The 12,960-nt window shown below is 42.1% G+C and overlaps 1 protein-coding gene across 1 annotated transcript; it reads left to right on the forward strand.

Annotated features, from left to right (window-relative positions):
- The first annotated feature begins 1,684 nt into the window (after positions 1 to 1,684).
- LOC140196233 (zinc finger protein 639-like) lies at positions 1,685 to 10,685 on the forward strand. The gene is made up of 3 exons (XM_072255072.1): positions 1,685 to 2,005; positions 3,919 to 3,990; positions 5,691 to 10,685. Exons 1-3 carry the CDS (start codon positions 1,948 to 1,950, stop codon positions 6,842 to 6,844), a joined length of 1,284 nt encoding a protein of 427 aa, XP_072111173.1. The 5' UTR covers positions 1,685 to 1,947; the 3' UTR covers positions 6,845 to 10,685.
- The last annotated feature ends 2,275 nt before the right edge of the window (positions 10,686 to 12,960 follow it).

The raw sequence follows: 12,960 nt of genomic DNA on the forward strand, positions 1-12,960 counted from the left end.
ACTGGTAAAACAGAATTGTTACAAAAAAACAGCAATGAAGAACCCTTCCAAAATCTCTGTGCGTTGGTATTCCTGAGTTGCATGACTGACAGTAGTGAAAACCAAGAGGAAGCTACTGACACGATGAAGGAAACCCTGAATTCCTCAACACAATCATTCCTCAGAAACTGATTGGAAAGCTGAGCCTACTGGGCCTGAACACCTCCCTCTACAACTGGATCCTAGACTTCCTGACTGGGAGACCTTAGTCAGTCCGGATTGGAAGCAGCATCTCCAACACCATCACACTGAGCATGGGGGCCCCCCAGGGCCGGGTGCTCAGTCCACTGCTGTTCACTCTGCTGACCCACGACTGTGCTGCAACACACAGCTCGAACCACATCATCAAGTTCGCCGATGACACAACCGTGGCGGGTCTCATCAGCAAGAACGATGTGTCCGCATACAGAGAGCAGGTGCAGCGGCTAACGGATTGGTGCAGAGCCAACAACCTGTCTCTGAATGTGAACAAAAGAGATGGTTGTTGACTTCAGGAGGACACAGAGTGACCACTCTCCGCTGAACATCGACGACTCCTCCATAGAGATCGTTAAGAGCACCAAATTTCTTGGTGTTCACCTGGCGGAGAATCTCACTTGGTCTCTCAACAACAGCTCCATAGCAAAGAAAGCCCAGCAGTGTCTCTACTTTCTGCGAAGGCTGAGAAAAGTCCATCTCCCACCCCCGCATCCTCACCACATTCTGCAGAGGTTGTATTGAGAGCATCCTGAGCAGCTGCATTACCTCCTGGTTCGGAAATTCACCATCTCGGATCGCAAGACCCTGCAGCGGATAGTGAGGTCAGCTGAGATCATTGGGATCTCTCTTCCCGCCATTACAGACATCTACACCACACGCTGCACCCGTAAAGCAAACAGCATTATGAAGGACCCCATGCAACCCTCATATAAACTCTTCTCCCTCCTGCCATCTGGCAAAAGGCACCGAAGCATTCGGGCTCTCACGACCAGACTATGTAACAGTTTCTTCCCCCAAGCCATCAGACGCCTCGATACCCGGAGCTTGGACTGACACCAACCTACTATACCCTCTACTATGCCTCCTGTCTTGTTTATTATTTATTATTATTTATTGTAGTGCCTGCACTGTTTTGTGCACTTTATGCAGTCCCGGGTAGGTCTGTAGTCTCGTGTAGTTTCTGTGTTTTTTCTTACGTAATTAAGTGTAGTTTTTGTATTGTTTCATGTAGCACCATGGTCCTGGATAACGTTGTCTCGTTTTTACTATGTTCTGTACCAGCAGTTATGGTCGAAATGACAATAAAAAGTGACTTGACTTGACTAGAATGTTTTGTCTGTACAACTACATGTCAAATAAATAAAGGCACGCACTCGGAGGTAAAGTTAACTTATATATTCACTTTGCAGAGAGAGCAACAAACCAGTGCGCAAGGGTAAGTTATCAGTCAATGATTGGAGCTAAGGGGATCCATTGAGCTACAAGAGAAATCCGTGTATGACACTGAACACCGCCTGAGATGAGGAATCGTCCCTGCTGCCCTAAACGCCGGCAGTCCAGCGTGACCGGCGGTAAGTGGAAAATACAGACGCTCCCTTTGTGGCTGCACTGGGCGGAAGCGGGGCTGACGTCACCGTGTTAGGGACCATCTCCATTTGTAACCGAGAAGAGGAGCGAAGGGACTGAAGAGGCAGCGGTTCAGGGCCTGGGCTAAGTGGGGAGATCGCCTGCCTGCGGCTTCGACTGAGCGGAGAGGTTGCAGCTCGGGGCCTTTCTTGCATGGAGAGTGCATAGTTGCAGTGGACGTGCTCCGGAGACCGGGCTGGGTCGGGCCGGGCCGGGCCGAGCCGAGCCGAGCCGAGCCTCGAGGCCGCAAGGCCCTTGTGAGGAGCGGAGCAAGCCCGGGCTGCGCGTCCCGCAGGGGACAGAATGAGCGAAAGTGGCAAGAGGAAGAGAAGGAAGAGTTTAAACCCCTCGCGTTATTCAGGTATAAGCTGCAGGGGTAGACGAGGTTCAGAAATACAAATAGAGGGTGAATTAATCCCGGGGACAGGGCAGAGAAGATAGGGACCGGGGGAATTAGGGCAAGATCTCTCGGGAATAGACGATATTGGTAAGGTTGTGGGGGTTGGATGTAGTTTATGAGGGTGGGAAGGGAGATGGCGTTGCATGGACCCGGGTTGGTAAGTAAGGGATATTGGATTTGCTTTATTATTGTTCCGAGATTCTGCGATAATTTTAACTCGCATGTTTATACAGAGGAGGTCATTGGGTAAAACAATAACAATGTAGAATAAAGTGTAACAGCTACGGCGAAAGTGCAGTGCAGGTAGACAATAAGGTGCAAGATCATAAGATAGATTGTGAGCTCAAAAGTCTATCTTATAGTTAGGAGTCATGGGTGGGGGTTTGTATGCCTAGGCCTGGCGTTGAGGGTGGGGACTGGTTCTTTGTTGGTGAGGGTGGGAGATGGCAGTAGCACCCTGAAGTGGAGATGTCAGAGGTGAGATGAAATGACTAACCCAAAGTCCCACCTATATTCTCATCCTGTGTTTAAGTTTCATAGAAAGGCATTTTGTCATCTCTGTTGGCCTAGCTAGAATTTTTAAAATACCTTCTTGAGGAACTCACTCCAGCAGCATCTCCCACAGATATAGTTTGACCTGCTAAGTTCCTTCAGTAGATTGCAGTTCATGGAGTCTAAAACAATAAAATAATGTGCCTCCACAAACTGTTCAGTCCTGTGACCAATATAGCACTGCTTCCAGTCTTGATGCTGATTAAATTAAATGTACCTTTATACCCTTCATATTCTTCTGTCCATCAAAAAGCTTCTAAAACTTCACAAACCGTCTGATTCAAATACTGCCCCATCACTCTCTGTATAATAAAATTGCCACTTGCATCACCTACTCTTTACTTCATGGTCTCTAGTGGTTGATATTTCTACCTTAGAGGGGAGATTCTGACTGTGCCTCGCCAAAGATTTCCTGGAAGTTAACCTCATGATTTTAAAAAGAAACTGTTTCAGGTCTCCCCTCAGCCTCCAGGAGAATAACCCAAGTTTATCTAACCTGTCCTTGTTGCTCATATCCTCTTAACCAAGTGTTAACCTGGTAAACTTATTCTGCACTATACCATAATGTCCACCTCCTTACGACAAGGGGGCAAGCAGCACTGCACACAGTGCTCCACGTGTGGTGAAGTACTGTTGAGTGTAAAATGATCATTGTGTTCCCTACAATTCTGAAATCGCTATGACATTTATACTATTGTGAAATGGCCAGAGAATGTCATGTAGAGCCTTTATCATCATCATTATATACCATGTCGTGTGGCGTAGGCAATCATGATCTTTTGACCATGCTTGTTCTTGGCAAATTTTTTCTACGGACATGGTTTGCTATTGCCTTCTGAGTGGGCAGTGGTCACATAATCAGGACTTGTGATATGCACCAGCTGCTCATATGAATGTCTACCACCTGCTCCAGTGGCTTCACGTGACCTGATCGGGGGGTGGGGGGCTAAGCAGGTGACCTGCAGGCTAGCGGAGGGAAGAAGTGCCTTACGCCTCTTTTGGTGGAGACGTTTCTCCACCCTGCTGCCTGAATGTAGGGCCTTATCTATCTAAGCATGATCCCTTTTTTCCCCTAATTTCTTAGATGCATCTGTGCTTAATTTTCTCAGTGACAGAAAAAAACACATAATCTAAAATGCTACAGAAGAGGAGCATTTAAATAAAGCTTTTAATAGCTTAAAGACACCATTCAGATTTCCAAGTGGAATGTGCACTGGAATAATGACTTCGCACATGTATTTATTTCTGGGAAATCCTTGATAGGCAATCTACCTTTGATTGGATTATTTCCTGTCGATAAAAGTATCATCGTTCTTTTTCAGGGTTCGACTCCACAGTTGAAGATGAATGGGAAAGCAGTCCTGAATACTGTACACATTCAAATGATTCACAAGGTAGGATAGAATTGTTAATGAAGAACATTTTGTTCTTGTGAGTATTGTTTTCCCAGGAGGTGCAATTTTGCACTCTCTCATTGTTATTCTGAATTGTACTTTCATGGTTGCAGGAGGGAAACAAAAACTAGATGTTTCTTAATGACTGACAACAGCTCTGGAAAAGATGTATCCCACAAAACAAAAAAACGAGGTCAAATTCAATTGTTTTTTTATTGTCACATGAACCAAGGTGCAGTGAAAAACTCCTGCCTAGTGTCCGTAGAGATCAATTCATTATAACAGTGCGGAGTGTTACAGTACTGAGAAAGTGCAGTGCAGGGAGATAATAAGGTGTAAGGTCATAATGAGGTAGATTCTGAGGTCGGGAGTCCGCTAGGGAACTATTCAGTGGTCTTATACAAGCAGTCCTTGAATCAGGTGATACTTGTTCTTAGGCTTTTGTAACTTCTTCCTGATAGGGAGAAGAAGAGAGATTGTCAGGGGTAAGTGGGAGCTTTGGTTACACTGGTGGCTTTACTGAGGCAGCAACAAGTGTAGACAGAGTCCATGGAGGGCAGGCAGGTTTCCATGATGTGGACACAGCCGAGCACAATTCTCTGCAGTTTCCTGTGGTCACGGGCAGAGCAGTTACCATACCAAGCCATGATGCATCCGGGTGGGATGTATTCTACAGTGCATTGATCAAGTTTGGTGAGGGTCAGTGGGGACTTGCCAAATATCTTAAGCCTCCTGATGAAGTAAAGGCACTGCTGAGATTTCTTGGCTGTGGTATCAGTGTGATTGGACCAGGACAGCCTGTTGGTCATGTTCACTCTTAGGAACATGAAGCTCTCAACCCTCTCAGCTTCATGTACATAGGAGCAAGTCCACTGACCCACTTCTTGAAGTCATTGACTTGCTCTTTCGTTTGGCTGACTTTGAGGGAAAGGGTGTTGTCATGACAGCATGTCACTTGAGCTAGTGAAACCTTAAGAGACATTTGCTTTTTTCCCCCCCCCCCCCCCCCGTAACTTTCTCACTAAATCCTTGCTTTGTAGCAATGAGCCATGCTGGGTTAGATTTCTAATGTTGTTGGCAGGTCTTTGGATCGTAGTGACTGACTATGTGTGATTTGAGACAACCAGGGCTTGGCTTTCAGATCACTGCCCAGGTTTATTGCAGAATGGCAACCTGTTTTAGAAGAATGGCACAATTACATAGCCAGTAGAGCACTGCCTCACAGTGCCAATGACCTGGGTTCAGTCCTGATCTTGTTGGTGTGTGGTGTTTGCATGTTCTCTCCCTGTGACCATATACCGATTCTCCTGTCACTCCACATGCCAAAGACATGAGGGTTAATCAGCGACTGTAAATTTCTCCCAGTGTGTAGATGAGTGGTAAGAGTTTGAGGGAAATGAGGAAAATAAAAAAGGGATTAAAGTAGGATTGGAGTAAAAGGTGCTTGATTTTCAGTGTGTGTGCGCAGTTAACCAAAGATTGTTTACAGCTCTAGAAACTCTGTACTGTTCTATAAAGCCATGCAGTTTTCACATTAGTTCTTAAAACATCAGCTTTTTTCCACCCCCATGATCGCCACTGACTTTTGTAGGGTGGGGAATACTTAAGTCTTGTTGTTGTAAGTTTGGAGAGGGGGGCAATGAATTAATTTCCAAAATAAAGTTTTAAGTACATCAACATGTTTCCTGTTTGCTTTTCAGACCTTTATATGACAGTGAGACCAATAAACACTGTTTTGAAAGGAACTAACAAGAGGCAGTGTGGGATTGAAAACTGGAGCCTTTTTAATGACCAAGATGGAAAATTCAACGCCTACCACTCTGAACAGAGCATTTCTCTCTCCAATAAACACCAAGATGATACCACAGAAAGTTCAATTAGTGATGGTTCAGAGAGACGGGACAAATCTCCTTGCATGGGAATTCTTTACCAGCACAAGTGGCCTCTGCGAAAACCGTCCTGCGACGGACTCTACAGCTGCGAGCACTGCGACTTCAACAGCAAGTACCCGCTGGAGTTGAAGCAACATGTTATTCTCAGGCACACCGACACTCTGTCCAACGTCTGCCCAGTCTGCAAGCGTGAATTCCTGACGTACAGTCTGCTCCACAAGCACTTGCAGGCCCACGAGACAGACGAGCCGAGTGCTTGTCAGCTGTGCAGCCACAGTGCTGAAAACCCAAAGGAGCTAGAGTTACACGTAGCAGATGCCCATATCGGTGAGTATCTGTACTGGTGTGAGCAGTGCAACATTCACTTCTGCAGCACCAGTGATCTCCATCTTCATCTGCAGCAACACGACGGCGATGAGGAGTACCTCTGCCAGTTCTGTGAGTACGGTACGGATGATGCTACTGAGTTGCACGGCCATGTCCTTGCTGAACATGCGTACAGCCTCATGGAGATGAATGACACCTCCGAAGACGGACTTCACGGAGCAGCTGGCTTCCTGAGTAAAGTGAGCTTTGACCGGGACCGAAATTTCTTTATTTGTCAGTCCTGTGGCTACAGGAGCCGGCTGTTCGCCAACGTCAACAGGCACGTAGCGATCGAACATGCTCGATTCTTTCCATTCGTATGCGACGATTGCGGAAAGGGGTTTTGCAACACGGCGGAATATGACAAACACTTGAACTTGCACTCGTCTCAGGAGATTTATTTGTGCCAGTACTGCGATTACTCTACGGAGCAGATTGCAAACCTTCAAGCACACATCGATGTGGGCCACACTGCAGCTTTACCATACAAATGTGAGATGTGCATGTTGAGATTTACAAGCAACAGTGAGCTCATGTGGCACCTTGCTAAACACAAACAGAACAATGAGCAACTATGCTATCAGGTTTATGACTAAGCATCTTTTAAACTTGCAATCTTGACTGTAAATGTAGAAGTTAAAACAAAAGTTGGAAACACAATTAGCCTTTTGTTTCTATTTGGGAGAGTATTCCCTTGGAAGAATACCATGTAATTTATCACAAGCCTCCCTAACTCCCATGAATTTTGTCCAGTGTTTTACCCTGTGCACTAAATGAGCTTATGCAGTCGGCTTCGTGGGTGACTTAATTTAAAGATGTATAGCATTTTGAATTGTGTTCAAATTTTGGTGATTGTGGCGTCATGTGTGAAGGTTGAGAACAAAACAAGAAACCATTCCAAATCCCAGGACCTAAGATATGAACATTTTAACATGAAATGTGGCTACATATGGAGCTCTTGTTCTTGCATCTGGAAAGTAGAAACAGTGAGGGGGTAGAGTTTCTGCTGTGGGTGCAGTTGGTGATGTAGACGTCATCTTCATTTGTTTTATTTTCTCAAGTTTCTCCTCAGACTCACTTAAGTATCATCAAATGCGTACAGTATTTCAGTAAGAGCTTTTTACTTTAAAGTATGTTCTTGTATTATGATTGAGTAGTAACAGTGTTGATGCATTAATATGGCTGCAGATTCATGACGAAAATAAGCATTTTAATCAGTTTCCTTTCCACCTGCAAATAACTGAATTCTAAGAAACTAACTCTTTTTAGAAATAGCCAGAATCCTTTGCTACTTGTAAGTTGTTCTTCAGTAAATTGCTAGACTCAAAAATCATGTACAACTTGCCTATTGTAGCTGTACACTGAACACCAGCTTAATTTAACAACTCTCTCAAAGCCCCACAAGTGGAACCAATCAGCAGACGTTCACAGTGGTGATTAATTTGTTCTGTGGATGAGGCCCATTTTGTGGCCAGTATTGGCTGACGGTGCAGTGATTTTTCAGTCGGTCCTAATCTGCTCTGGGCTTTCCTCACTTTAATAATAACTTGGCAATATTGTGATATACAAACTAGCACAACTGAAAAGAGGCTCTGGGCTCACCTTCCTGTAAAATCATGGTGTGACTTTAAGTAACTTACAAGTTTTTGCTTTTCCATTGGTCTGGATTTGGGAAACAAGATTCCTGCAGCTTTGTGGTCATTGCATTGGGGAGAACGGAATGAGTATTAGCAAATATACAGTTAAATGAAAGAAGTGAACCTCAAATTAATCATGGAGTAATTTTGGTTGTGCCAGTCTACAAGAAATAGACACTGGGGTTGAGGAGTGCTTTGAACAGATTTGTAGAATTATGGAACAATATTACATCTCAGTAATATTTAATTATCCCAGGAGTGATAACAAAACTTGTCTTATTACATAAAACTAATTTTTCAGATCCAACATTAATATTTTTCCTGTTTGGGCATATTATTTATGATTATGAGGACACGCAGTCCCCTTTTATTGTCATTTAGTAATGCATGCATTAAGAAATGATAAAAATGTTTTTCCAGAATGATATCACGAAAGCACATGACAAACCGACTTAAAAACTAACAAAAACCAAATATTACTTTTGTTTGTAATGATATTCTGTCCTTATTTTTTAGGCATCTTAGGAATAATGTTTCTGTCGATGCAGAAAGATGCCCTTTACCAGCCACCGCACCTCTAACCAACACCTGTACCATTAAGTGTAAAGTTCCTTTGCCACAGTTCAACTTTGTGGCTCATGATCTGTGCCCTGCTTTTTTGAGAATAGAGATAGAGTATATTCTTGAATGATACTTGTCCAGTGCACCTCTAACTTTTTCTTGTTCTGTTTTAACTTTCCATACCCACTTCATAAGTTTACTGCTGAAAAACAATTGTGCAATGTGAACCTTATTATTTTTCTGTTTTTAAAGAAAAATTAAAGAAGCATCATTTCTAGTGGAGGAAAATCATTTGGATTTGGTCTAGTCTATGTAGCAAATTAAAGTTAATCTACTTTAGGCCAGTGGCCTGCATTCAGGTGGTCAGAACATACCTTAGCTGTGTGGATGCAATGGTAAAATACATACTCTGAAGATGATACGGAAAGAATATCTGCTTCTAGCGGCTTCAAGAGGTCCATCAGAACATCTTGACTAATTTTCTGATGATATTCTATAGTTTGCTGACATCCATTAATCCCATTAATCTTCATGGAATTTAGTTCACAGACTGTATGACAAACTTGTACTACTGTTTCTAAAGTGGTCTGGGTAAAATGTTGCTCTCTTCCTCTTAACTCTATATTGATTGAGTTCATTGTACAGTGATGCAGATTGTGTCAGTGATGGAGTAAATTATATCACTTTTGAAATAAACTTTACCAGCTCAGTAGAGACTATGGTAACTGATTCATTGTATTCAGTGTGATTATGCTGTTGCATATGCGAAGTGCACATCTTGGCTTTGAATTCTTTACATTTATGTGGAAAAGTGACCTATTCTTAAGACTTAGGTGTCACATGCAATTGTGTACTTAATTGAGCTGAACTGTATCATGCATGTACTGTGCCATATCAGACAAAGGAAGTTCATAACAAAATGTGGGACAAAATCCATTCACTTATTTTAAAATACTATGTTCGTTACCAGGAGTTCAGATCAGTCTGGCTGACACCTTCCTAGTCTCTAAAGCTGTGCAAGATTTTACGAAGAGTTTGTTCAGCTCCATAAGTAAGAGTACCCCTCATGAAGTGAACCATAATTTACCCAATCAGGCAGAAGCCAGAAGTATAACCAGTACAGAAAATGACATTATTTGACAAATTGACAATCTTGTGATGAGTGCTGGCAACAGAAAATGTTCTTGGCACGGACACCATTTAATGTGAAGAGGAAAAAAACTTCATCAAAACACTTAATTTGAATTCAAAACCAGTATAGCATTTACAGTTTAAGCACAGACCATGTACAGTGATTTTGATATAAATGATATTGATGGCATCTGTAAATGTATTCACAGTTTTAAAAAGTATCAACTTATTCCTATTGAAGATCCAATACAAAATAATTCTTGCAATAGTTAACAGAGGACCGGAATTTCTTTTACACGCCATGTGTTTTGTGCTACAAATCTGCTGTTTTAAAAAAATATAACCTTCCCCGAAATTACAGAGATTTAAAGTTCATGCAGTTGTGAGTGACTATTATATTCAGCTGGAATTTTATCTTGTAGATACTGGCTGAATGAGCTGACAAATTTGATTTGAACTTGTTGGATCAAATTGCTGGCATAACTTTTATTCCTAAATGTAATCACTGCTCTGCAGCTCAGAGAAAAATAAATTTTTTGATACACAAGCCCATGAGTGTGTAATGTAAAACTTAATATGATTCAGTGATTGGTAGTAATATGACCCAGACCCTTCAAAAATAAATGGGATTTTAGAAGGGGAGCTAAATGTTGTAGTGGAAATGCGTTAAGATGGTGGTGAAGGAAGTGATACAAATTTTGAAATAAACGTTGTCATCTTGCTTACTGATCTTTAGTTGCTCTTTCATTGTAGTAAGTGATTACACTCTTAAACGCACAATATGCAAAATGTAAATTAGGATTCTCAGTCATAGATTCTCTTGAATTTCTGTGGAAAAGTGACAACTGCCTTACACCATTAAAGTATTTGATATCTTGTACATGCAATATTAATTGACAGAGTTTGTAAAGATCTGGCAAGTATCTTGGTAATTATTTTTGTACATCCCTGTTCTTGATTGTGTTTAAATGAGAAGGCATGTAAAATATTGTAGCATTGGATAGTAATCTATCAAATTAACTGACAAAGTTGTGGAATAGATATTTTTAGTGTGAGCAGGAAATATGCTGTAATCTGTTGTGGAAGCTATACTGTAGTATTATAAGATCATGGTATTAAAATATTTTTTGCACTTTGACATGATTCTTCATTTTAAATACCACAGTCAATGTAGAAATTCTGCATAGTTGTTGCTATTTTTTAGATATTTGCTCACCACAACATACTTATAAAACACGCTTATTCTAGCCAAAGTGCTTCAACAAAATTTGACCAAACTCTTATGTCATGTTAGGGCAGATGTCTAAAGACGTGGTGTATTTTGGAGGAGAATAAAGATGTATAGAGAGCTGCAGTGTGGTGATCGGTATCTGGAGAGGCTTAAATATTGGTAGGGAAGATGAACACTGGCCACCTTGGAAATGACACCGTGGGATCTTTTCTAGCTGAGTTTGGGCTTTGATTTAATGGCACATGTATGGGGAGTTTACCTGAAATGCAGGATTCCCTGACTATTGCACGGTCAGCGTAGATCATCGTGGACATCCCTGGAAGAGAAATATAAGAATAACCTGTTTCTGAACCACATGTGCTAGGGGCTGAGCATTGACTGATAGCTTAAAGCTTAGACCTATTGGCTGGTCCTTGTGCTGAATGAATGGGCAAGCAGAAGTTCAGAAGCTGCTCTGTGTTCTTTTACAGCGGCCTGCCCTGTATTGTAAAGAATAATAGTACAGGCAGAAAGTGAGGTACCTATGTTTGCTTCACAACTAACATGGCCAGTGGGAAAGCAAGAAATAGGAGCAGGACCAGGCCAAAGAGAACTTGACCCAATTATGCCATTCAATGTGATCTTGTATATTTAAAAATCCAATTTATTGCCCTATCCTCATATTTCTTGATGACTAAAATCTTTTCCTGGAAGTGGTGTCACAGGTAGAGTTGTAAGGAGAGCTTTTGGCATGTTGGCCTTCGTAAATCAAAATACTGAGTACAGGAGCTGGAATGTTCTGCTGAAGTATAGACGCTGGTGTGGCCAAATTTGCAGTACTGTATGCTGTTCAAGCCACCTACCTACAGGAGAGATATCACTATGATTGAAAAGAGTACAGGGAAAATTTACAAGGATGTTGCTGGGACATGAGGCCCTGAGGTTATAGGGAAAGGTTGAACAGGTTAGGAGAATGAGTGGAGATCTTGTAGAGGTGTACAAAATTGTGAGGGGTATAGATAAGGTAAATACATAACAGGCTTTTTCCTCTGATGCTGGGTGAGACTGGAACTAGAAGTCATAGGTGAAATATTTAAGAGGAACTGGAGAGGGAGGCTCTGCACTCAGAGGCTGTGAGCTACCCCAGTGGACGTGTTTGATGCAAGTTCAATTGCAACATTTAAGAGATGTTTGGAAGGCTATGGTCCAGGTACGGGTACATGGGACTAGGTAGAAGTTGGCATAGACCAGATGGGCTGAAGGGTCTGTTTCTGTGTTGTACTCTTTGACTCTTATAAAACTAAAAAATGCATTTATACATGCCATGTACTTCAAAAGACATCTTTGTCTGTGTTAGCTGATGCATCCAAGCCAATAATTAATGAAAAATTTAATCAAGCATCTTTTAGTATCTCAGAGCAATGAAACACTTTCAGAGCCAATGAAGAAATCTTAAACCATAAGACATAGGAGCAGAATTAGGCTATTCAGCCCATCAAGTCTGCTCTGTCATTCCATCATGGCTGATTTATTATCCCTCTCAGCCCCATTCTCCTGCCTTCTCCCCATAACTTATGATGCCTTGGAAATTAAGAACCTATCAACCTCCACTTCAAATATAATACTCAAATGACTTGGCCTCCACAGTTGTCCATGGTGAATTTCACAGATTCACAACCCTCTGGGTAAATAAATTCCTCCTCATCTCTGTTCCAAATGGTTGTTCCTCTATTCTGAGCTGTCCCCTCTGGTCCTAGACCTCTCCAGATCTGCTCTATCTAGGACTTCTGATATTCAATAGGTTTCAATGAGATTCCCCCTCATTTTTCTGAACTCCAGTGAGGACAGGCCCAGAGCCATCAGGTGCTCCTAATACATTAACACTGCCATTCCCAAAATCATTCTCGTAAACTGCCCCAGGCCCTCTCCAATGATAGCACATTTTTCTAAGGTAAGGGGCCCAAAACTGCTCACGATACTCAGAAAGTGAGGTCTGACCAATGCCTTATAAAGCCTCAGTGTTACATTAGAACATTAGAAAGTTTTTGACAACAGGCCATTTGGCCCAACAAAGTTTGGCAAATTCCTACTCACATAGTGTGTTGAAATAACTATCAAATTTAGATTTGAAAGACTCTTAAGTTACTACTCTGAACTACACAACTAGGTAGTT

This window comes from Mobula birostris, chromosome 4, assembly GCF_030028105.1.
Source record: "Mobula birostris isolate sMobBir1 chromosome 4, sMobBir1.hap1, whole genome shotgun sequence".
NCBI classification, from domain to species: Eukaryota; Metazoa; Chordata; class Chondrichthyes; order Myliobatiformes; family Myliobatidae; genus Mobula; species Mobula birostris.